This window comes from Bos mutus, chromosome 29 (assembly GCF_027580195.1).
Source record: "Bos mutus isolate GX-2022 chromosome 29, NWIPB_WYAK_1.1, whole genome shotgun sequence".
NCBI classification, from domain to species: Eukaryota; Metazoa; Chordata; class Mammalia; order Artiodactyla; family Bovidae; genus Bos; species Bos mutus.
The window spans coordinates 22,559,858-22,587,272 of NC_091645.1; the positions used below are offsets into that span (position 1 = coordinate 22,559,858).

General features: G+C 40.0%; 1 protein-coding gene across 2 annotated transcripts in view; it reads right to left on the reverse strand.

Annotated features, from left to right (window-relative positions):
- NELL1 (neural EGFL like 1) overlaps positions 1-27,415 on the reverse strand; it is a 1,049,219-nt gene that overhangs the window by 27,984 nt on the left and 993,820 nt on the right. For both annotated transcript variants that reach the window (XM_070364999.1, XM_070364998.1), the window contains one exon: positions 14,677-14,870. In XM_070364999.1, the coding sequence (XP_070221100.1) occupies positions 14,677-14,870 (194 nt within the window). The remainder of the gene's footprint in view (positions 1-14,676; positions 14,871-27,415) is intronic.

Sequence of the window (27,415 nt, forward strand, 5' to 3'; positions counted from 1 at the left end):
TGGGACTGGTGATAGAAGCAAGATTCGATGCTGTAAAGAGCAATATTGCATAGGAACCTGGACTGTTAGGTCCATGAATCAAGGCAAATTGGAAGTGGTCAAACAGGAGATGGCAGAGTGAACAACATTCTAGGAATCAGTGAACTAAGATGGACTGGAATGGGTGACTTTAACTCAGATGACAATTATATCTACTACTGTGGGCAAGAATCCCTTAGAAGAAATGGAGTAGCCATCATAGTCAACAAAAGAGTCTAAAATGCAGTAATTGGATGCAATCTCAAAAATGACAGAATGATCTCTGATTGATTCCAAGGCAAACCTCTCAATATCACAGTAATCCAAGTAACCCAACCAGTAATGCTGAAGAAGCTGAAGGAAAATATAGCCATTATTTTGTGGTAACTTTAAGTAGGGTGTAATATATAAAAATACTGAATTACTATTCTACAACGGAAACTAACACAATATTTTATTTCAGTAAAATAAGACACAATGCAACAACTCACATTTTCCCCTATAGATTCTCCACTACTAAATGTTTCTAGAAACAAGAATTTCACCACATGGGAAAATATTTGTTATTATTAACTGATAAAAAAAAAAAAAAAATGAGCAAAAGCAAGGGAAAAAAGAAACACAAAAACGTAACCTTAGGGCTTGCACAGCCAACTCCTGACATCAGAAAACACCCTAAACAGGAAGGTATTGATAATAGTGCTGGTTAAGTTCTGAGAGCAAACTAAAGCGTTTTTATGAGTAGACTGCAAGATTCTAGAAATCTAACTCTACTCTAGCCCCAGGCACAGGCTGACTCACCAGTGGACTTCATTCTCGGTATGAGTACTATGCTAAGAACTGTAGGGCTTTATTGTTAGCTTTTTGCAGAGTGGGTTAGTCTCTCCTTACTTGAAGGAAATGTAAGAATCTTTTAGTTTCCCTAATATGGCCACCTTCCTCAGCTTCTGAGTGAAGGCTTATATGAGACTAGATCAAATGGCCAGTATTCCAGACAATTTCAAGGCAAGAGTCTTCAACATTTTGCCCAAGTTCTTTGTTGCCATAACTATTGGGCCCTGTCTTTAATATGACATTGTGGGTGATGGCTTATGAACATGCATTTCCCAAACCATCCTTCTAATTCCCAGAAAAACTCCAGTTCTGGTTTTGTGCAGTATTACACTTAGTTTCAGGATGAATGCTTTTTTTTTTTTAATTCACCTTCCTTTATTAATTAAACAAAATAACAAGAAAAACAAAAAACCTTCTGAACAAAGCACAGAAATGAAATCTGGCCTTTAAAGCTTTTCTCTTTCTCCCGCTGGATTTTCCAACTACAAATGACAGTAGTCTAACTGACCAGTCTGATCACATGGACCACAGCCTTGTTTAACTTAATGAAACTATGACCACTCCAATGTAGGGACACTCAAGACGGATGGGTCATGGTGGAGAGTTCTGACAAAATGTGGTCCACTGGAGAAGGGAACAGCAAGCCACTTCAGTATTCTTGCCATGAGAAGCCCATGAACAGTATGGAAAGGCAAAAAGATAGGACACTGAAAGATGAACTCTCCAGGTCACTAGGTGCCCTATATGCTACTAGAGAAGAGTGGAGAACTAACTCCAGAAAGAATGAAGAGATGGCGCCAAAGCAAAAAAAAAAAAAAAAAAACCCAGTTATGGATGTGACTGGTGATGGAAGCAAGGTCCAATGCTGTAAAGAGCAATATTGCATAGGAACCTGGAATGGTAGGTCCAGAATCAAGGCAAATTGGAAGTGGTCAAACAGGAGATGGCAAGAGTGAACATCAACATTTTAGGAATCGGTGAACTAAGATGGAGTGGAATGGGTGAATTTAATTCAGATAACCTTTATATCTATGACTGTGAGCAAGAATCCCTTTGAAGAAATGGAGTAGCCCTCATAGTCAAGAAAAAGAGTCTGAAACGCAGTACTTGCTTGTAACTCAAAAACAACAGAATGATCTCTGATTGATTCCAAGGCAAACCACTCAGTATTACAGTAATCCAACTCTATGTCTCGACCAATAATGCTGAAGAAGCTGAACGGTTCTCTGATGAAGACCTACAAGACCTTCTAGAATTAACACCGAAAAAAGATGTCCTCCTCATCATAGGGGACTGGAATGCAAAATTAGGACATTAAGAAATACCTGAAGTAACAGGCAAATTTGATCTTGAAGTACAGAATGAAGCAGGGCAAAGGCTAATAGAGTTTTGCCAAGAGAACAAACAGGTCATAGCAAACACCCTCTTCCAACAACACAAGAGACGACTCTACACATGGACATCACAAGATGGTCAACACTGAAATCAGATTGATTATATTCTTTGCAGCCAAAGATGGAGAAGCTCTATACAGTCAGCAAAAGCAAGACCGGGAGCTAACTGTGGCTTAGATCATGAACCCCTTATTGCCAAATTCAGACTGAAATTGAAGAAAGTGGGGAAAACCACTAGACCATTCAGGTATGACCTAAATCAAATCTCTTACCATTATACAGTGGAAATGAGAAACAGATTCAAAGAATTACATCTGATAGAAAGAGTGCCTGAAGAACTATGGACAGAGGTTCATGACATTATAAAGGAGGCAGTGATCAAGACCATCCCCAAGAAAAAGAAATGCAAAAAGGCTAAATAGTTGTCTGAGGAGGCCTTAAAAATAGCTGTGAAAAGAAGAGAGGTGAAAGGCAAAGGAGAAAAGGAAAGATATACTCATTTGAATGCAGAGTTCCAAAGAATCGCAAGGAGAGATAAGAAAGCCTTCCTCAGTGATCAATGCAAAGAAATGGAGGAAAACAATAGAATAGGAAAGACTAGAGATCTCTTCAAGAAAATAAGAGAAACCAAGGGCACTTTTCATGCAAAGATAGGCACAATAAAGGACAGAAATGGTATGGACCTAACAGAAGCAGAAGATATTAAGAAGAGGTGGCAAAAAGACACAGAAGAAAAAAAGATCTATACAAAAAACTATACAAAAAAGATCTTTATGACCCAGATAACCAGGATGTCACCTAAAACCAGACATCCTGGAATGTGAAGTCAAGTGGGCCTTAGAAAGCATCACTACGAACAAAGCTAGTGGAGGTGATGGAATTCCAGTTGAGCTATTTCAAACCCTGAAAGATGATGCTGTGAAAGTGCTGCACTCAACATGCCAGCACATTTGGAAAATCCAGCAGTGGCCTCAGGACTGGAAAATGTCAGTTTTCATTACAATCGCAAAGAAAGTCAATGCCAAAGAATGCTCAAACTACCTCACAATTGCACTCATCTCACACACTAGCAAATTAATGCTCAAAATTCTCCAAGCCAGGCTTCAACAGTACATGAACCATGAACTTCCAGATGTTCAAGCTGGTTTTAGAAAAGGCAGAGGAATCATTTCAAAGAGATCAAATTGTCAATATCTGTTGGATAATCAAAAAAGCAGGAGAGTTCCAGAAAAACATCTATTTCTGCTCTATTGACTATGCCAAAACTTTTGATTGTGTGGATCACAACAAACTGTGGAAAATTCTGAAAGAGATGGGAACAGCAGACCACCTAACCTGCCTCCTGAGAAATTTGTATGCAGGTCAAGAAGCAACAGTTAGAATTGGACATGGAACAAAAGACTGGTTCTAAATCGGGAAAGGAATACATCAAGGCTGTATGTTGTCACCCTGAGTATTTAACTTATATGCAGAGTACATCATGAGAAATGCCAGGCTGGGTGAAGTGCAAGCTGGATTCAAGATTGCCACAAGAAATATCAATAACCTCAGATATGCAGATGACACCACCCTTATGGCAGAAAGAGGAACTCAAAAGCCTCTTGATGAAAGTGAAAGAGGAGAGTGAAAAAGTTGGCTTAAAGCTCAACATTCAGAAAACGAAGATCATGGCATCCGGTCCCACCACTTCATGGGAAATAGATGGGGAAACAGTGGAAACAGTGTCAGACTTTATATTTTTGGGCTCCGAAATCACTGCAGATGGTGACTGCAGCCATGAAATTAAAAGACGCTTACTCCTTGGAAGGAAAGTTATGACCAACCTAGATAGCATATTGAAAAGCAGAGACATTACTTTGCCAACAAAGGTCCATCCAGTCAAGGCTTTGACTGGACTATGGTTTTTCCAGTGGTCATGTATGGATGGGAGAGTTGGACTGTGAAGAAAGCTGAGCACCGAAGAATTGATGCTTTTGAACTGTGGTGTTGGAGAAGACTCTTGAGAGTCCCTGGACTGCAAAGAGATCCAACCAGTCCATCCTCTAGGAAATCAGTGCTGAGTATTCATTGGTAGGACTGATGATGAAGCTGAAACTCCAATACTTTGGCCACCTGCTGCGAAGGACTGACTCACTGGCAAAGGCACTGATGCTGGGATCATGCAGGAGGAGGAGAAGGCGATGACAGAGGATGAGATGGTTAGATTCATCACCAACTCAATGGACATGCGTTTGAGTAATCTCAAGGAGTTGGTAATGGACAGGGATGTCTGGCATTTTGCAGTCCATGGGGTCACAAAGAGTCAGACACGACTGAGCGACTGAACTGAATTAATGACAATAGTAGTAGTAGGTAAGAGTGTAGGTATGGGAGTAACTGTAAATCCTGTCTCTAACTTATCATTGACACCTCAATTCTTGTTATCCAGGAAAATCTGCAGTTAAGTTTCCAACCACCACTTTGAAGTTTCTTTTTCACCTATATTATAAGGACACACATTGCCACAGTGGCTGAAGGACATAATTGACCAGGACCATCATTCTACCTCGGAGAAGGCAATGGCACCCCACTCCAGTACTCTTGCTTGGAAAATCCCATGGACGGAGGAGCCTGTTATGCTGCAATCCATGTGGTCGCTAAGAGTCGGACACCACTGAGCAACTTCACTTTCACTTTTCACTTTCATGCATTGGAGAAGGAAATGGCAACCCACTCCAGTGTTCTTGCCTGGAGAATCCCAGGGATGGGGGATCCTGGTGGGCTGACATCTATGGGGTCCCACAGAGTCGGACACAACTGAAGTGACTTAGCATAGCATAGCACATCATTTTACTTCTGTGTTACTTACCCTGTGTCTTACCTCTCTATTGCTCTTTCAGGTTCTCACCTTTAGTTTCCCAAATCTTTACTTCAGTCTAAGTAGTATCGCTGCACTCAGTTTTGATCTCCCCAGTCTGTCCATCATGCTATTAATCAGACTATGATTAGGCCATGCTGCTGCTGCTGCTGCTAGGTCACGTCAGTCGTGTCCGACTCTATGTGACCCCAGAGACGGCAGCCCACCAGGCTCTGCCATCCCTGGGATTCTCCAGGCAAGAACACTGGAGTGGGTTGTCATTTCCTTCTCCAATGCATGAAAGTGAAAAGTGAAAGTGAAGTTGCTCAGCCATGTTCAACTCTTCGCGACCCCATGGACTGCAGCCTACCAGGCTCCTCTGTCCATGGGATTTTCCAGGTAAGAGTACTGGAGTGGGGTGCCATCACCTTCTCCGATGATTAGGCCATAGCAGTCCTAAATGAAAAAAATCTCACGTGATCCTCAGCTGCTTACAGGATAAAGTCTAAATTCCAAAGCCTGACTCCATCCCCATCCTTTATCTCCAGGCTTATCACCTCTTATAACCTTCCCACACTCTTGTTTTGCTCCTGATAGTTGAATCTCATCATTCACTTTATATTTCCTTTAATATATATTTTTATGCTTCTGCTTCTTTGTTCTTGCTTTTCCTTCTGTTTGGAATTTACTTTCCCCACATCTCTACTTGGATAAATTTCTCATCCTTTAAGAATGTATTCAAAGGTCACCTATTCTGTGAAGTCATTCCCTATTCCTTTCTTCACTCTCCCAGAATAGAGCATACTTCTTTATCTTATGTTCGCACAACAAATAAATTGTTCATGACTCTACCATAGCGTGACAGGTGGTTAATTGTGTATCCATTTCCTCATTCATCTCCATTATTATCAATATAAATGTAACCATTCATAGTAAAATGCTACATTTTCTGGAAACTAATAAACTTGAGACCTCTCTATTTTTCCACATAGCATAGATAGAAAATAAAAGGTATCTCCATAAGGTCCATGACAAATTTATGAAAGGAAAAGCCACAAATGGGTATCTATGAAAAGAAATTGGGCTATAACTTAAGATTTAGGGATGAAGCCTAAAGAGAGAACCATTTTTCATTCTGGATTTCTGTGATCTGGAGGAACATGCATCCCCCAAAATTAGGCAATTATTCTGTGCCTAATCAACTTAGTTGTCTTAAGGTGCCCACAAGCATTGTCACTGTCAAGGAGGTACATTTCACTTAAATGGAACCCACGTCCATTTGTGCTAGCCCAGGTTTATCACTGAACTCCATTCAGCTGTGGATATGTTCCAAGGCCTCTTTTTCAATTGACATGAAACATTAGCTAACCTGATGTACTGATTCTCAAGGATGAAAGAACTCTAACCTTGCTTCTTTCAACAGTATGCCTTGACCTGTGGTTGGCTTTTGTGATTCTGCTTGTGTGATTTGTTTTTATTTGAATTGGAAACATCCAGAGTATGATTAAAAAGCCAGCATTTCATAACTTAACCTTGATTTTACTTAGCCTCTGAGATGATGCCATAATAATAGTTCAGTTACACGCCTAAGTACTGGAAATATTTCTTATCAAATCAGAATAGAATACTTACAACTGAAAATAGTGGAAACAAAGGGGATTACAAATAAGTTCATTTTTTGAAGATCTACAGAATTTGATGCAGGCTTCTTGGTTCAGCTCCTAAAGCCAGATCTCCTTTTATTCTACAACCTCTTGCAAGCTGTGCTATTCACAGGTAATTTTTCTTTTTTAAAAGACTTATGAAACTAACTCTGCTCAGTACTTTATTCATAAAGGAGGGATAGTGGAGACACATTATATTAACAAAATAAGATGACAGAGTTTGTAACTTTCCTGTGGCAATGTCAGTCTAATTCCTAAAAGTCATCAGAGATACTTTAGGAGTCAGAGCAGCATAAATCAACTCAGTCTTTGGATTATTAACACAGCCAATAAATGAGGTTTTGGAAAATTTTTAATGATTGGTAAGTGCCCTGCTTTATCATAGACTTTAATAAAACAACTGAAAAATAACTTTTGGTTCATATTGGTCAAGACTCAACTAAAATCCCTTGCCTGTTCTAGAATCAGGGACATGAACATGAAGTCGCTCAGTCATGTCCAACTCTTTTGAACCCATGGACTGTAGCCTACCAGGCTCCTCTGTCCATGGGATCTTCCAGGCAATAGTACTGGAGGGACATAGAAAGCTTTAAAAATAGAATGGGGCCAGGTTGTGGCCTCCACAAAGGTTTGGTAAAGTAATATTTTCTAGAATAGAATTAGTAAAGGAATTCATTTTGCTGTCTGAATGGAGACCTAATTGCCAACCTCTCCCATAAACCTTTCTCAGCCACTCTAACCCACAATCTTTTCTCTCAAAAACTTTTGCTCTAAGTCAGTGCCACATACTTAAATACTGTACTTAATAACCCGAAGACTGCTTGAGGGAATGTCCTTACATAGTCATTAAAATAGTGGTGAGTTGAGCATTGAGCTCAATCCAGTTGGGTTGACTGATTACTTAATTGGTTTTATAAATATCAACATATGTCATATATAGTTTTCTCATTTTGCTACATGTCCTGTAACTCTAAGATTTGGAGCAAACAAGTAAACTTCAAATCCCAGCCTACAAATTTATATCTTGTGATATTAAGTGCACAATTACTTGCCCTAAAACTTGGAAACTCAGTTTGTCTTTCAGAGTCATGCTATATTAAAAGGGATGCTGTTTGTAAATTATAGGATGCTTGGACCTAAATGTCCATTGACAGAGGAATGAATAAAAAAGATGTGGTACTTACATACAATGGAGTATGACTCAGCCATTAAAAAGAACAAAATAATGCTATTTGCAGCAACATGAATGGACCTAGAGATTATCATACCAAGTGAAGTAAATCAGACAAAGAGAAATATCATATGCTATTCCTTATACATGGAATCTAAAGAGAAATGATACATATGAACTTATTTACAAAACAGAAACAGACCCACAGACTTAGAGAATGAACTTATGGTTACCAGCAGGGAAGGGTCGGGGAAAGGGATATTAGGGAGTTTAGGATCAACATGTACGTAATGGTATATTTAAAATAAATAACCGATAATGACGCACTATATAGTACCAGGAACTCTGCTCAGTGTTACGTGGCAGCCTGGACAGGATGGGAGTTTAGGGGAGAAAGGATACATGTATAGCTGAGTTGTTTTTCTGCACACCTGAAACTATCAGAACATTGTTAATCAGCTATACTCCAATATAAAATAAAAATCTGAAAAAAAGTATACAGATTTTGATTAAAATAAATCAATTTTAATGTGCTAGGAAAAAAGAAAAACATAACACACTAAAAGTATTTGTAACCTATTGAACGATACATGACTAATAAAACAATTACAAGATGCTTGGCATATAGGAGGTGCCTAATGACTGGGAGCCATGGACCTAAATCTAAGTACGGGGAACAAGGTTTATATACACTGGAGAAGGAAATGAAAACCCACTCCAGTATTCTTGCTGGGAAAAATCCCATGGACAGAGGAGCTGGTAGACTACAGTCCATGGGGTCTCAAAGAGTTGGACATGACCTAGCTACTAAACAACAACAAAATTGTTCATATACAAGGAAGAATGGCTGTTATGGAGCAATGATCTAAACACTTAGGAGGGGAGGAGCTAAGATGGCAGAGGATAGGACAGGGAGACCACTTTCTCCCCGACAAATTCATCAAAAGAACATTTAAACGCTGAGTAAATTCCACAAAACAACTTCTGAATGCCGGCAGAGGACATCAGGCACCCAGAAAAGCAGCCCTTTGTCTTCGAAAGGAGTTAAGAAAAAATATAAAAGACAAAAAAAAGAGACAAAAGAGGGAGGGACAGAGCTCCATCCTGGGAAGGGAGTCTTAAAGAGAGAGAAGTTTCTAAACACCAAGAAACACTCTCACTGCTGAGTCTGTGCCGAGCTTTGGAAGCACAGAGGGCAACATAACAGAGAGGAAAAATAAATAAACAATTAAAACCCACATATTATGAGCCCAACAGTAACTCCCCCAGTGGAGAAGCAGCGCAGACGCCTGCACCCGCCACTAGCAAGCAGGGGCTGGGCAGGGAGGCGTGGGCTGCATCGCTTAGAGTAAGGATCTGGGCTGAATGCCCTGAGCACTACCTGAGTGAACTAACTTGGGCTAGCAAACCAGACTGTGGGATATCTACCAGGCAAAAAGCCAGCCCTAACATAAGACACCGCCAGGCCCACGAACAGAACAAAGGACTGAACAGGGATAGCTGGCTGCAGACCATCCCCCTCTGGTGACAGGCAGCCAGAGCCGGAAGGGGGCAATCACAGCCCCAGAGACATTATCTACAAAACTGAGAGCAGGCCTCTTTGCTAAATGAGACTTCTTGGGGTTCTGGACGGTCAACATCTGCCTGAGAAGGTGTGCAGGTTGTACACCCAGAAAACTGAGCGGCAGGGAGGCGATAAGTCGCAGCGACCGCACTCGCCAAACACCTCATCACCTGAGCTGCTCAGACCTGGGAAGGGCACAAAACGCAGGCCCAACAGAGTCTGCGCCTCTGAGGACTACCCGAGTGCCTGAACCTGAGCGGCTTAGACCTGGGAGGTGCATGCAGCCCAGTGCCGGCCTCAGATAGTTCCTGGCGGAGCAACCTAGAGCCTGAGCAGTGTGGGCAGGGAAGGTACACGCGCCGTGAGCGGGAGCAGGCCCAGTGTGGCTGAGGCACTGCGAGCACACTCCAGTGTTATTTGTTTGCAGTGTCCCCCCCTCCCCACAGCGTGACTGAACAAGTGAGCCTAAAAAAAAAAAAAAAAAAATGTCCACCACCACCCCCTTGTGTCAGGTTGCAAATCAGACACCGAAGAGACCAGCAAACAGAAGCTAAAACAGAGGGAACCACCTTGGAAGCGACAGGTGCAATAGATTAAAACCCTGTCTTTAGTACTGACTACATAGGAAGGGGCCTATAGATCTTGAGAAATATAAGCCGGACCAAGGAACTAGCCAAAAATGAAGTGACCCCACAATACCCACAACAATAACCGGAGAAAGTCCTAGATATATTTTTACTATCATTTTTTCTTTCTTTTTTTAATTTTTAAAAAAATTTTAAGTCTTCTATTACTCCTTTAATTTTCACTTTTATAACCTACTATTACTTTGCAAAAAACAAAGAACAGATTTTTTAAAAGCAAACTCCATATATATATTTTTATAATTTTTGTGACTTTTTTTTTTCTCTTTTTTTTTCTTTTTAACATTGTATTTTTGAAATTCCAAACTCTACTCTAGATTCTTAATTTTGCTTTTTGGTATTTGTTATCAATTTTGTACCTATTTTTTTTTATAATTTTTGTGACTTTTTTTTCCCTCTTTCTTTTTCTTCTTCTTTTCTTTAACACTGTATTTCTGAAATTCCAAGCTCTACTCTAGATTTTTAATTTTTGCCTTTTGGTATTTGTTATCAATTTTGTACCTATATTTTCTTTATAGTTTTTGTGACTTTGGTTTTGTTTTTTCTCTTTTTCTTCTTCTTTTCTTTAGCATTGTATTTTTGAAATTCCAAACTCTACTCTAGATTTTAATTTTTGCTTTTTGTATTTGTTATCAATTTTGTACCTTTAAAAACCCAATCTTCAGTACCCATATTTACGTGGGAACAAGATTACTGGCTTGACTGCTCTCTCCCTCTTTGGACTCTTCTTTTTCTCCACCAGGTTGCCTGTGTCTCCTCCCTAACCCCTCTCTACTCTACCCAACTCTGTGAATTTCTGTGTGTTCCAGACGGTGGAGAACACTTAGGGAACTGATTACTAGCTGGATCTGTCTCTCTCCTTTTCATTCCCCCCTTTTATCCTCCTTGCCACCTCTGTCTCCTTCCTCCCTCTTCTCTTCTCTGTATAACTCTGTGAACATCTCTGAGCAGTCCAGTTGTCGAGTGCACATAAGGAAGTGATTACTGGATAGCCTGCTCTCTCCTCTACTGATTCCACCTCATCTCATTCGGGTCACCTCTAACTCCCTCTTCCCTCTTCTCTCCTCCATGTAACTCTGTGAACCTCTCTGGGTGTCCCTCACTGTGGAGAAACTATTCACCTTTAACCTAGATGTTTTATCAATGGTGCTGTATAGAAGGAGAAGTTTTGAGACTACTGTAAAAATAAGACTAAAAACCGGAAGCAGGAGGCTTAAGTCCAAACCCTGACTCCAGGGAACTCCTGACTCCAGGGAACATTAATTGACAGGAGCTCATCAAATGCCTCCATACCTACACTGAAACCAAGCACCACACAAGGGCCAACAAGTTCCAGAGAAAGACATACCAAGCAAATTCTCCAGCAACACAGGAACACAGCCCTGAGCTCCAATATACAGGCTGCCCAAAGTTACTATAAAACCCTAGACATCTCATAACTCATTACTGGACACTTCATTGCACTCCAGAGAGAAGAAATACAGCTCCACCCACCAGAACACTGACACAAGCTTCCCTAACCAAGAAACCTTGACAAGCCACCTGTACAAACCCACACACAGTGAGGAAACTTCACAATAAAGAGAACTCCACAAACTGCCAGAATACAGAAAGGACACCCCAAACTCAGCAATATAAACAAGATGAAGAGACAGAGGAATACCCAGCAGGTAAAGGAACAGGATAAATGCCCACCAAACCAAACCAAAGAGGAAGAGATAGGGAATCTACCTGATAAAGAATTCTGAATAATGATAGTGAAATTGATCCAAAATCTTGAAATCAAAATGGAATCACAGATAAATAGCCTGGAGACAAGGATTGAGAAGATGCAAGAAAGGTTTAACAAGGACCTAGAAGAAATAAAAAAGAGTCAATATATAATGAATAATGCAATGCTGCTGTCCGACTCTGTGCGACCCCATAGACGGCAGCCCACCTGGCTCCCCCATCCCTGGGATTCTCCAGGCAAGAACACTGGAGTGGGTTGCCATTTCCTTCTCCAGAATAATGCAATAAATGAGATCAAAAACACTCTGGAGGCAACAAATAGTAGAATAGCAGAGGCAGAAGATAGGATTAATGAATTAGAAGATAGAATGGTAGAAATAAATGAATCAGAAAGGAAAAAAGAAAAACGAATTAAAAGAAATGAGGACAATCTCAGAGACCTCCAGGACAATATTAAACGCTACAAAGTTTCATTCTTGTAAAAGAATGAAACTAGAACACTTTCTAACACCATACACAAAAATAAACTCAAAATGGATTAAAGATCTAAACCTAAGACCAGAAATGATAAAACTCCTAGAGGAGAACATAGGCAAAACACTCTCTGACATACATCACAGCAGGATCCTCTATGACCCACCTCCCAGAATATTGGAAATAAAAGCAAAAATAAACAAATGGGACCTAATTAAACTTAAAAGCTTTTGCACAACAAAGGAAACTATAAGCAAGGTGAAAAGACAGCCTTCAGAATGGGAGAAAATAATAGCAAATGAAGCAACTGACAAACAACTAATCTCAAAAATATAGAAGCAACTCCTACAGCTCAATTCCAGAAAAATAAATGACCCAATCAAAAACTGGGCCAAAGAACTAAATAGACATTTCTCCAAAGAAGACATACAGATGGCTAACAAACACATGAAAAGATGCTCAACACCACTCATTATCAGAGAAATGCAAATCAAAACCACTATGAGGTACCATTTCACACCAGTCAGAATGGCTGCGATCCAAAAGTCTACAAGCAATAAATGCTGGAGAGGGTGTGGAGAAAAGGGAACCCTCTTACACTGTTGGTGGGAATGCAAACTAGTACAGCCACTATGGAGAACAGTGTGGAGATTCCTTAAAAAACTGGAAATAGAACTGCCTTATGATCCAGCAATCCCACTGCTGGGCATACACACTGAGGAAACCAGAACTGAAAGAAACACGTGTACCCCAATGTTCATCACAGCACTGTTTATAATAGCCAGGACATGGAAGCAACCTAGATGTCCATCAGCAGATGAATGGATAGGAAAGCTGTGGTACATATACACAATGGAGTATTACTCAGCCACTAAAAAGAATACATTTGAATCAGTTCTAATGAGGTGGATGAAACTGGAGCCTATTATACAGAGTGAAGTAAGCCAGAAAGAAAAACACCAATACAGTATACTAATGCATATATATGAAATTTAGAAAGACGGTAATGATAACCCTGTATACGAGACAGCAAAAGAGACACTGATGTATGGAACAGTCTTTTGGACTCTGTGGGAGAGGGAGAGGGTGGGATGATTTGGGAGAATGGCATTGAAACATGTATAACATCATATAGGAAACAAGTCGCCAGTCCAGGTTCGAGGCACGATACTAGATGCTTGGGGCTGGTGCACTGGGACGACCCAGAGGGATGGTATGGGGAGGGAGGAGGGAGGAGGGTTCAGGATGGGGAACACATCTATACCCATGGCGGATTCATTTTGATATATGGCAAAACCAATATAATATTGTAAAGTTTAAAAATAAACAAATGGGAAAAAAATCCTGCAAGCCTCATAGCCAAAAACAAACAAACAAACAAAAAAACACTTAGTAATACAGCTTTCCTAAATATGTGCCTCCAGGTCTGGAGCTGTGACAGACTTGAAGGCAGGTGAATGAACTGGGTGACTTCAAAGTTCATTTCTACTCTGTTTCCAGGAAGCACGTTGAGTTCATCAGGAGACCAGCTCTCTACAAGGCTACTGAGGAAGTAACTTCTCCCAGTTCCCATACCCATAAAGCCAAAGAGTAAACAGTCTCATTCAAACAGACATAAAAATACAATGTAAGAGCTACAGAAAATGTAATATCAAAGGAAACTGAATAGGCAAGATCAACAAAAGAAAGCACAAAGGAATCAAACACTTTAATAGGCCCACTTTGCAAAGCATAAAGCAAAACTAGTCAATGACAGAATTTTATTTTCATAAGCATTAAACTCACTTCCAAACAACTTAATGTAAGGAATTACTCAGCACTGAGCACAACAAAAAGACATCATTTACCAGACAGCCTCGTACTTTCATCATCCTGTGTTCACAATGTGTCAGAGGTTCACCTGTCTCTGGCCACTACAAGCCTCTGAGCCTTGCTTTCTGGATGATGTCACCAGAAGAGTGAGCAAGTTCATGCAGGTGATCATTTCAGGGAAAGAGAAGGTTTAATCAGCAAGACTGTAAAAGTAGGAGATGACGGCTCATTAAAGCTCTCACCCAACCAACCTTAAAGGCACTGCCGGCTCTCAGTAGGGGGACTCACTGGCTTCTCTGCTCTGCTCCCCCTGTGTTCAGCAGTCTCTTTGCAACCCCGACACCTCACCTCATTCCCAGCAAGTCTGCCTGCCACCCAGCATCATCATTAGCTGTAGTGGGGATTAGAACAGAATCCTTTTCAGGAACCATAGGAGACCTGTGAATCAACAACTGGGTGGAAACAGATGGGGAGGGAGAGCAGAGGGGGAAGGAAAGAACAGTGACAGTTTCCAGTGCACCACACCAGCCTCACCTTGCAGGAACAGACTGAACACCTGTCTTCTTTCAGAGTCCACACCTGCCCGTTGCGCTTCAGCCCTCCTTCATGGGGGCAGTCACCAGAGCAGGAGGGCCCGGAGGGACAGAGGCAGTCAAAGCCCCCTGCCAGGTTGATGCAAGCAGAATCATTCCAACAGGTATGGGTTCTTAAGGCACATTCATCAATGTCTGCAAGAGAGAAAGCAGGGAGCTTTAGACTCTAGCCAAGATGATTATTAGAAAGTCAATCACTGACTGTAGCACTAGTTAACATCATTGTTTGCTTTGTGTCAAGTACTGCGCCAAGCTGTTCACATGCCTTATCTCCTTTACTCTGCAAAGTAGCTCTGTGTAGGACAATCTGTTCTTATCTCTAGTTGGGAAATGATGGAGCTGAGGCTCCTGTAAGTTAAATAGCATGCCCACTGTCATATAGCTAATAAGTGGCCAGTCTGGGACTCAAACCCATAGCTGTCAGACTCTAATTACTGAATTATTCAGTAGGAACCCTGAACTGGTTTTAGGAGATCCTCAAGAACTATACCATCCAGAGGCAATAAATACTGCTAATTCATTAACAGTGTGGAGACACCCCATTGAGATCTGGGTCGTTTAGAAAAGTTGTGAATAGATGAGCCACTGAGTAGGAACAAGTGAGCAACGAGGGCAATCCTGAGCCAATTAGACTGCCCCCAGATCTTGGGGCCAACGTTGAAAGAAAAGGAAATAATTCTTAAAGGATGCCTTGCCTAATCAAAAACTCACCTCCTTAATGACTAGCAGCAATTTTGCTCACACAAGAAAACATCTTGAGGCTACAGTTGAGGTATGGCATGAATTCTGATGAAAGACACCATATATTTTGCTGTTTTTCATTGACAGTCAAGTATGGAAGAAAAACAAATCCAGTAGCCCTCGTTGACATTCAGAGCTCTGGTGACCTTAGCATCTCAAACAGATTGCTATACATCCCTTGTTGGAGTCCTTTTCCTGAACTTATTCCTTCACAAGCCAGCAAATTTCATCTTTGAATAACTCTTTCAGAAATGTCTTCATTAAATGGAAATAAAATATATTATTTAGAAACTTCTACTTAGGTACCAGTTCTGAAATCACTCAAGGAAAGTCTGCTTGATTTTTCTTATGACAATCTTTAAAGTATTTGTATTTGAAAACATTAGCCATTTGTCTATCAGGTCATTTGTCTTCTCCATTGATTAATCTACTGCCAAGCCCTTCAAATATCTTTCAGATGACAATGTTGATTTCAACATATTTTAACCAAAAGTCTGCTCGGCACCAGGGTTTTTTGCACACTGGTGCTATAAATGTTGACAGTGACTTAAAGACACTGTCCTCATGAAAGTGATGTGGAGGAACACAGCAGTATATAGAAAACTGGCAGTAGGCTACTAATTGTAGGCGTGACTCCTACCGCAGGTGAGAATAACAGTATAAGTTAACTTACTCTTCACACTAAAATCCATCTTAATTGTAGGCATTTTTTTAAGAATTAGGGAACTAAGCTGCACACAAAAAAGTGATTATAAGTGGCATTTCCCCCTTAAGTACTCAAAGTAAAAATGTGCTCAGAGACATAAAATCAATTTTACTGCTATTATTTTATGTGTGAGTGTGTGTGTGTGTGTGTGTGTGTGTGTATATATATATATATCTCAAAGTTTTTCAGAGTTCTTTTTCACAAGTCATGTCATATAATTGCAGGATGGAAATAGTTATTTTCAGTCTACAAAAGAAGGACTAAGTTACAGAGATGGCTAAGTGGTCACACCGCTGGTATGTCTTAGAGCAAAGACTGTGTTGGGTCTTACAACAGGTATACTACAGCTCTTTCCACTAAACTGTGCCAACTCAATTCCTAAAGTCTTCTTTAAGCATACTAGAGTAGTCTGTGGTTTTATCTACTTTCAACTAATTTGCCCTCTAGACATTGTAATTCTTTTTCAAGGATAAAATCTTGTATGGCCCCTTTTCAGCATTTTTAGTTGAAATTCAGAGAATATGGTATAATTAGTTTGCTAGAACTTTAAAACTCTAGTGACTTTAATAACAATCAGAAACAATGACCTATCTTCCCTTACTGACTATATGCACTATATTGGTATAAAACTTGGCTTTATAGCCACAGTGCAAAGTGGAAGATGTTAAGGAATTCCAATCATACTTCTAGAAACTAGTTCATTATAAGATTTTTTTTATCTTTGTTCTACCAATTGTAGCCTCAGTCAAAACACTGACTTAATGAATAATTATTCCTCCTTTGACATTTGTGGAAATGATCCTAAATTATGCTATCTAGATTCCAAGTCAACTACATCAGACCTTAATTACTTCTTCATTACTCCTGGGTAACATGTATGACCCTATGGTGCTCCTGCCTAGAAGCCTCTCTCATCTTCCTAGTCTTTTTCCTCTAATTCTTCCCAACAAAAAGTAGCAATGAATGCAGGAGTCGGGTCACACATGTTTGAAATTAAACTCTTCCAATTAATTGGTGATTATGTACTGGTCATTTTGTACATTACACTGTGTATCCTTGGTCACATTATTTACTCTTTCTGACCTTCAATTATCAACTGTATAAAACCATATCCACCTACTCTATAGTCTTTTGAAGGTAGAAACATAGATAACATAATAAGTACTTAAAAATATTTGTTTACTTAATGAAGATAAATGATTAAGAACAACGGCAAGCCCTACCTCCTCAGTTAAGTATCTTCCAATATCATTACAGTTTAGAGTGATTATTCACCCTCTCTGAACACTCATTGCAATGATAGTTAATAGTACATGGTTTACTGTATAGATATATGCTATCTTGGAACAATACTAAAGTGATATTTTTTGCATTATTCTCACTCCTATATTTTTGCTGAAAGTAACAAAACAGTATCTTATACTTCTCTCATCACATTTATAATCTGGTTTGTAAGTCTGGAGATACAGATAGAGAGTAAATTGATGATAGCTAGCTAGCTCATCACTTATATAATCATAAAAATAAAACTCAGGTTTCTTTGAACTCAATTCTGATTTTCATATAGCTCACCAGGACTATTGCATTAGCCTCCTAGCTGGTCTATACTGACTCCAGCTACTTTTCACTCTAATTCAGTGATTTTTTGATTGTGGGCAAAATATAAATGTTTGGAGAGCTTTCCAGTCCAGGTTCGATGCACGATACTGGATGCTTGGGGCTAGTGCACTGGGATGACCCAGAGGGATGGTATGGGGAGGGAGGAGGGTTCAGGATGGGGAACACATGTATACCTGTGGCGGATTCATTTTGATATTTGGCAAAACTAATACAATTATGTAAAATTTAAAAATAAAATAAAATTAAAAAAAAAATAAAAGTACTGATGTTTTCTAGTGGTGGTTCACCACTAGAAATGGGCTTAATTGGTGTAATTTAGGATCTAGACATCTGGGCTCTGTTCTGCCAGAGAATCATTGCTGTAAATACCTCTACAGGGTAGGGGTGTTGTATTAAAAACCAAACCTGTTCATGTCATTTCTCTGCCACATCTCCATGGATCTCTGATGCTTCTAATAGAACATTCAATCTCCTAGCATACACATAACCCTTGATTTGGCACTTCAGTTGTTACCTTCTGTCCCTTCCCCTTTCTCTTCAAAAGCAATGGGTGACCCACAAACAGGCCATGATGTTTCCTCTGGCTGTGTCTTGGAACATGCCTTTTCTAATTATGGGATTCCTCCTCTGCCCCTCCTTATTTCTGTTTCTTAGTGTACATGTAATGGGTGGGGTGTAAATTAATTGAAAAGGTAAACTTTTCCCTTTCCTGTGTGCTATCTTTACTCTCATGCATTCTTCAAAATCCAGATCAAGCATCACCATCCCTCATTTTGTAGGACGGTCACTACTGGCATTTTAGTTTCTCTGTACCTTGCTCTGTATCCTTGCATTCATCTCTTTGGAGTTATATGTTTAATATATCCATGGTTCCATAGGTAGATGGTGAACTCATTAAGGGCAAAAACTAAATCTTTTTCCTTTTTCTCATTAGGAAGTGCAAAAGAATATACTTTGGATGTGCAATGTATTTATTTAACTTCCAGGCAAGAGTACTGGAGTGGGTTGCCATTTCCTCCTCCAGGGGATCTTTCCAACACAGGGATTGAATCTGCATCTCCTACATTGGCAGTCGAATTCTTTACCACTTCACCACCTGGGAAGTCCATTTAACTTACCTAAATCCAGGAATTTTACAGACCAATATGACTATAAAAGACTGCTTCGCCAAAAGTTAGTGTTTGGGGTGTTCGATAAGCATGAGGCATAACCACAACCCTTCTCTTCAGGGAACGCATCTTATTGTTGACTTTTCATCTGGGAAAGGTCTTGGGTCTAGTTCAAAATACAATAATACAGAAAGCAGTAACCACACTGAAATAGGAAAGCCACCTTTCCTCTTCCCTCCATATCCCAGTTTCCTTTCAAATGCTTAAGGGAACAATGGCAGAGAAAGACCCATCAACAAATCACCCCAGGAACTGTCTGGAAGATTAATTTCAACAGATCTACAATGGCAACAAAAGGATCTTTAACTTATGGTCTCCTCAAAAATACTCTCTAAATTGGCAGTTAATGCCCGGCTAGAACATGCTTTTTTAACATTTGGTTATTTTGCATTTAAGAAAGTTACAAACATATTGGCAGTGTTTTCCTCTCGTAAATTAAGAAACCTGAGCAAAAAGATGAACACACCTAGGGGTTCACAATAAAAGCAGGGTGCAAAACCTGGATTTGCTTTCACTGCTCCAGAATGAAAGGATTTCACAGTTGAATATAGGACCATATTGCCTACAGAGTTCCATGTAATTGCTTTACTTATGACACAGAAATCTAATTCTGCTTCCATGCAATTTAACAGATTTATGGAAAGCCAGATGTTAGCAATTATGGAAACTGACATTATTCATATTCTTGGTAATACAGACCTGTTTGCTCTGCACAAAGCCAACTTAATCTATTATACATATCCCAAGGCATCCAAAGGAAAGAGGCACCCTATTTACATATTGCAACTGTTGTTCTCTGCTGAGCAAACACAAAGACAGTCACCCATGATACTTACCCAAATCATCAGACAGGCCTCCAATGACAAAGAGGCAATGAAATGAAAATCAGGCAAAATATTCCATACACAAATCTATAATCATTAAAATGTACTTGTGTTTTTTTTTTCCTTATTCTAAGTAATGTCTGTCTGTGATTTCCTTTTGTTTCTCCCTGTAAATTCATTATTTAAAATGCTCCATGCTGAAACTCCAATACTTTGGCCACCTGATGCGAAGAGCTGACTCATTTGAAAAGACCCTGATGCTGGGAAAGATTGAGGGCAGGAGAAGGGGATGACAGAGGATGAGATGGTTGGATGGCATCACTGACTCGATGGACATGGGTTTGGGTGGACTCCAGGAGTTGGTGATGGACAGGGAGGCCTGGCGTGCTGCGGTTCATGGGGTCGCAAAGAGTCGGACACGACTGAGCAACTGAACTGAACTGAATGCTAGTATGAGAACATTTTTAATAAAATCCCATGGCTAAGCCTACATTAGAACTAATTTTCCTGCATTGACAGTTTCATAATTTCTGAAAGTTGTTATTATTGTACTTAATTTTGCTTTAAAAAATCTAGTTGTGCCTAGACAGTCTGCTTTGTTCTTTAATTTGAAGTTCTTATGTTACCTGCACTTGGGGAAAAAAAAAAAAAAAACTCTTCAGAGACGTTTATATCCGTAGCAATCAAACCAATCCTAAACTAGCCCCAAACAATTTTCCTGGCTTTCCAAAAAAAAAAAAAAAAAAAGGCTCTGTGGAAGTTTTAATAGTATAACAACTGTAATGGTACCTGCTTCAGGAGCTGAAACTTTACAAGTTGATTTCAGAGATCAAGGGAAATATTTTTTTCCAATGGTTTGGTAGCATTAAGTCAGAGGAATGACCTTTGACATTACCCTGTCTTCTTCCTTGAATAACTACTGCAATGCATTTTGACTTACTTTCAAATTCCAAACAGGTGATGTGTCAGAAAACAAAATTTAACCTGGGGTTTGAATAGCCAGCTGTGTGTGTTCTGACTTGGAAATCGTTACCAGACATTAGTAGTTTGGAAATGAGAACGGAGCTTGAGGGCTTATTAGTGATAGACAAGATAGAGCGCAGAAGCCTCTCCCATAGCAAAAGCAGCACCGCTTCTCTTGCAGTGGCAGAGAGAAAGCTACCGGGGAAAATGTAAACACTGCACATCAGCAAAATAAGGAAAGAAAACTGAGGAAATCTGAGGTCTGAGATGGCCTGCAAAATATAAGGCTAATGAGATTTAAGCATAGGAAGTTTCAGGCCCAGACAAGAGAAGCGACCGCCATGTTCGGTGTGTGCCAGTCACGTCATACTTTGAAAACATGTTCCCCATAGAGCTCAGACTATTAAGAGTGGCGCTGAGATACTCGGAACACATCAGAAGAGAGAACACCAGCATAGCAACGGGCTCCAACTCATCTCAATTGAATGAAACGAGGTGTTCAGCCTGAAATGTAAAGACAGAAGATATCGTTGAGCTACAATTTTGCCTATTTGAGATGCTATCATGTGTCTCTTAAGAAGTTCCGATGTCCCTCCAGCGTTAACTCTTCAATCTCTATAGTTCCAGTCTCTAACCTTTCTTGAGATAGAGAAAAAAAAAAAAAAAAAAAACTGTCACTATGGTATTTCTTATTGCTCAGTGTGTAATTGCATTAGTCTCTAATGAGGCTTCCTCTTTTCCTTTAACTGAGCTGACTCTATGAGGAGAAAAAAAGAACATCTTGTGATGACTCACTGTTTTAAATCCAGGTCTTGTTCCTGGTGTTTACAACCAGCAGCAAGCTTCCATGTGACCCTCTTCAAAGCCTAAACCTGAAGGTTCCCATGACCATTAGTTTGCAAAAGCATTGCCCTTTACTTAAATATTGTTATTGATGATTTTAATTTGAGCTCTCTCCTGATCCTTGTGGGATATGATGTTGCCTTATTCATCCTCTTACCTCTTCATTCATCCAATCGCTAATAATCAGTCATTAATCATTCAACTAATTACACATATCATATTCGTTGAGCGTCTTCTCTGTCCTAGACAGAGTATTAGAGACTGGGATAAAACGGGCAAAGGATACAGACATAGGTCTGTAAGTATAAACCTTACAGTCTTCCCAGTTTTAAAGTTATTACCATTTTCCAAAGTTCCATCTCTGGTCTTTGGTTCTCTTTCTCCTCAGTGGACGCAGTATAAGACACCAATTTAAAGCTTAAGTGTTGAAATTCAGCATCAGTACGTGCAAGTTAACATGACCTGTTGTCCCCATTGTGCCTGGGACTGGGAGTGGACAGCGTCTCTGAGATAGGTGACTTTTGGTGATAAAACTGGGAAAGTTCTAGGCAAAGGGGGACACATAAGCCAACTGCACCCCACTCCCATCCCTACAATTTACCCAACACCTGGAAAATTTATCTAACATCTCTGAGCCTTGGTCTCATCATTTGAAAAATGTGGGTACAAAAATACACCCTGGGATAACTGGTAATTTGAGTAAGAAGGTAATACAATGCTTACCATTTAGTAATTGTTCAGAAATGACTAGCTGCTATTGTTCTTGTTTGTATTATTTTTTTCTCTCCTGGAGTTTATCTCATGGATTCCACTAGCCTAATAAACCTGAGCTCTTACTATGCAGCCAGCTCACAACTTCATCTGTTTACTGAGGGATTTCTACTTGAATTCTGAACTCTCACATAAATTCTCATGGATTTGATCAGTACTTTGGCCAGCCAAACCCAGAAATGCTAGCACTCCAAGTTCTTTCTGAGCCCTAATCAAAAATGTGTTGTATTAGGTGACTAATATCAAAAGAATATAGTTTTCTGACACTCTATAAACTCCCATGGTCACTGACTACATTTTATTTTTTACAGAGTGTGCAAATTTGGGTGTTCTACTGCATATGAAGAAAACAGTTCCTTCTAGGTAGGAAAACAAGAGTAGAATACAAGCAGAGTAACCTTCTAAATTAACCAAAGTAGCCTGCTTTCTGCCATGAACAAATCACACTTCTTTAACTAGTGATTACATCTGTTTAAAATCAATACAATTCTGACCAGTGGGGAGACTAAATAAAAAATCTATAACTATTGAAATACTTACTAACCAAAGAGAATTTTACTGCAATGAGAGGCTACAGTATTGATGCTGACAACCCTAGATTTATATGTTTTTACACATCTGCTTCTAGATGGGAGGGAGGGTTGTGCTAGAGCTGAATTTGATGCCAGCAGTAGAACAGTGATGTTTTTACAGATTACTAAAATGCCTAACACTGGTCTGTATACATTCTATTGTTATATTCATTGTGTGGCTTAATCTCCTTAACAAAATTTCACCCTCAACTGAAAAGAATAAACTGCATGCCCTTGACTTTTATGTTACCAGTATGTCCTTTATGTTACCAGTATGTCCTTTATGTTACCTTGTATGATTAGCTGGGAACATACTTTTCTCTTCCTTATTCATTCAGGAGTATTATTCTGGTCTTACTTATCTTTGTGTTTTCCACAGCACCTTTTAGACTGTCTCTCCTCTACTTAAATGTGCATACACAGGTTTTACCTTTGAATCTGATGGAACAACCCTTGTCCTTTGGGGGTCTCAGTTTTCTCTTTAATAAACTATAGGATTTGTGTAAAATACTTTCTATGCTCTTATCCATTTCATCTTTATATGATTACTTTTCACCTTCATAGGACTGAGCTTGTAACTCCAGTGTTAGAATATGACTGGTGACAGATGGAGAACAGGATGAAATGAATAGAAGAACCCAGTTTCAGGATTAAAAAAAGGACTTCTTAGAATTAAATCATTTTCTTGGACATTTACTGTTTATTGAAATATCCCTTGCCTCTTCTAATGAACATGTGCAAGCAGGTGCTGAAGAGAAAAATAATGAAGGGAACAGCGTGGTTTTCCTGTTTCATTGGCAAGGTTACCTTTAGTGACAAATATGCATGGGGAATCCAGCCAGGGTGAAAACCAAAACTAACTCTACTTTAACAAATCATTCTCTCAAGAAAGCTGACAGATGAGAAATAATTTCTTATCTCTTCTATGCCAAGAAAAAGCCCTAGGCACCGAGAGGTTACAAAGTAATTTCATCTACCATCAGAAACATTCTGCAACTTACAAAGAAATCAATGGCCAAAACCCATTATCAATAGTACAGTTCTCACCAAATAAGGTCTCATCTAAATAAGAGACTCAGGCTATGGCCCTAAGAATTCAAAGACCATCCATGTCTTTCACTTCTCCTTTCACTCCTCTCTTTATTATGGACCCTGCCTTCTAGGAAGTCTTCCCTGGTGGCTCAGCGGTAGCAGGAGATGTAAGAGACATGGCTTTATCCCTGGGTCGGGAAGATCCCCTGGAGAGGGAAATGGGAACCCACTCCAGGATTCTTACGTAGAAAATCCCATGGACACGGGAGCCTGGCGGGCTTCAGTCCATGGTGTCGCAAAAAGTGGGACACAACTGAGCATGCATGCAGGACTTCCAGGGATGGGTGAAAGCTTTTCTAAAAGCTTTGTTCCAGTGGAGGGAGAGTTACAACACTGACCTAGGACAGCAACCTGGGTCACCATGCCAAGAAGAGCAATATCCACAGAGAAGACTAACACATGATAAACAAATCTTAATGTGATGTCACGGTGTCTTTTCTTGGATGAGTCCTTCTCTTGCATCTTCTTTCTCTCTTCATATTTCTTCTCCTAATAAACGTATTGGTAAAAATAGATTGGGCTTCCTGTTTTGAAGGGATATCCTCTGGAAAGACCTAGAGGGCTTTTGGGAGAGTCAAGGAAAAAATAAAGCAAAGAGTAGGCAACTTGAACCCACCCTGCCCTAGACTTTTGAGAGGCAAGTTCTGTTTATATTGAATTTGTCATTCTGTTTTTCTTTTTTTTTTAACCTTACAGGAGGCAAAACCATAAAAGCCAAAACTAAGTTGGTTTCTGTGGAGCCCTATAACAAGGTCACTGGACAAAAATATCTGGAACTAACTGACCAGGCCGCATGGCAAAGACACAAGCCTCTGGATCTAACCCTGACCCCACATTAGGTAAAATACCCACCTAACCTAATGCTGCACTTCCAGGAGGAATTTTCTCTGTCTTGAGGCTATAAAAATTGGCTGCTGCTACCTGCAAAAGGAGTCAGCTCTCCCCTGAGCCAGCCCACTGTTTTCACAGCATCTCCCACTCTAATAAACTTTATTCTCCTCTCGATCTGCCTTGTATCTGAAAATTCTTTTCCAACCTGCACAAAGACCTCAAATAGTTTCCGGAGAAAAAGCAAAGGAAGCCACACAGAGTCTCTCCTTGAGAAAACTCTAGTCAGGCTCCTCTGACTAGAGCCCTTTTCTTGATTAGGCCTCAGCCTGGGTCTATAAACTGCTGACTCTTAGCACAAATAATTTTGTCCTGCCATGTTAAAAAAAATTCATAAACTCTAGCATAGATTCTAACAGCTCAAGGTAGCATCCCTAAAGTAAGGAATCTAGCCCCTTTAAGTTCCCTCATGGGGAAGCACAAGACTGCCGAAAGAATTTTCCAGTTGTCCCAGCCAACATCTGCATGAAGGCAGGCCCCCGTCTCCCCTCCTAGTCTCTCTAGGTGAATAGAGATCTAACTGCAGTAAGAGCCGGTGAACAGACCCAGATGGGATTTGTATGGACCAAAACCCTCTTTCTGCTTTTTATAAACTTCTACTTCCCTGATTCTCCTCAAGCCCCTACTTTTCTTCTTCAGACTTGCTCATTTTCCTTTTAGAATGCTCAATCCCCTCTGCACAAATCAAAGTTGAGTTCAGTTCATGGTGGACCCCCTTCTCTACTGCTGTAGTTTATTACTGATTAAAATCTGTCCTTGCTACTCGAGTCTGATTTTATTTATCTTTGACATGGCTCAGGCTGCTCGAGTATAAACAAAAGGAATTCTTACAGTTCATTTGTGGTCCAGCTCAGCTCCTCAGAGTAAGCAGCAGTTAGGTAGGGGTCAATGTCCTCATTAATAATAGACATGGTTTCTCAGAGAGTCCTTTTATTAATTCACTTATTCAACAAATATTTATTGTGTACATATGATATGCTGCACACTATTCTAGGAACTGGGAATACTACTGCAAACAAAACAGACAAAATTCCTGCTTGTGGGAAGGTTAATTTTAATGGAGCAGTCAAACAGTGAATAATTCTTTACATGTATCTTTTTTAGCAACCTGCAGATGCTTTGGTATTTCAACCATGACTCACTTTATTGTCATGATTAACACGTCTTTGTGAAACAGATTTCTATCCTTTTATTATGTATAATGATAATACTTTAATATATGTCATTGTTGAGTCACTAAGTCATATCCAACTGTTTTATACCCCCATGGACTGTACCCTAACAGGCCCCTCTATTCATGGGATTTCCTAGGCAAGACTACTGGAGTGGGTTTCCATCTCCTCCAGGGGATCTTTTCAACCCAGGGATCGAACCTACATCTCCTGCATTGGCAGGTAGATTCTTTACCATTGAGCCACCAGGGAAGCCCTTTATTATATATAATAACAATAATTTATCATATTCTTATACCTTTACTCCTTAGATTTTTCAGAATCCTTTCAAATCAGGATCTACTTTGTCCTTTCAAAAAACTTAGCACTACCATCAGTTTTCCTCAAAAGAACCAAGCAGAGAATCAAATGATTATTCCTAAATGTTTCTACCAAGTTTATCTCCATGATAGGAAAGAATGAACACTCACTTCTCTGAATCTTGGCCACATATAAAGGGGAAAATATGGGTGTGAAATGTATTTGAGCCTTGATGTTTTCTGTTTTAAAAACTGTTTTTCCTGCTATTTTTTCAATCCAGCCATTTAGTCAGGATTGTTATGGCAGGAGGAGAAGGGGACGACAGAGGATGAGATGGCTGGATGGCATCACCGACTCGATGGACATGAGTTTGAGTGAACTCCGGGAGTTGGTGATGGACAGGGAGGCCTGGTGTGCTGTGATTCATGGGGTCACAGAGTCAGACACGACTGAGCGACTGAACTGAACTGAACTCTTATGACAGAAAAAATCATTTTGCCCTCAAACCATGGGTAAAGTAAGATTCCTCTTCTAGCTTTGTGTACTCTTTCAGCAATACCTGTACCTCACTATAAGAAATATAGGAACATGGCTAGAGTTTAGAGCTAGTATATTTCTGAGTTTGGACACAGAGGCATCTTGACTTCGAGTCAGGCTTATCCCTCATTATCACACAACGGCAGGCTCCCAAGTCCACAGAGAACGAACTTTCTGCAAAGACCTAATGGAAAATATCCAACATAGCAGCCAGTACATAGACCCTCCAAATATTAACTGGTGCTCATTATATGTAAAGGCTTCCCAGGTAGCTTAGTGCTAAAGAATCTGCCTGCCAGTGCAGGAGACATGGGTATGATCCATGGGTAGGGAGAAGGAAATGGCAACCCACTCCAGTATTCTTGGCTGGAAAATCTCATGGACAGAGGAGCCTGGGGAGCTATCGTCCAAAAGGTCGCAAGAGTTGTACATGACTTAGTGACTGAGCATGCACACACTACATGTAAAAGGTAATACTAAAA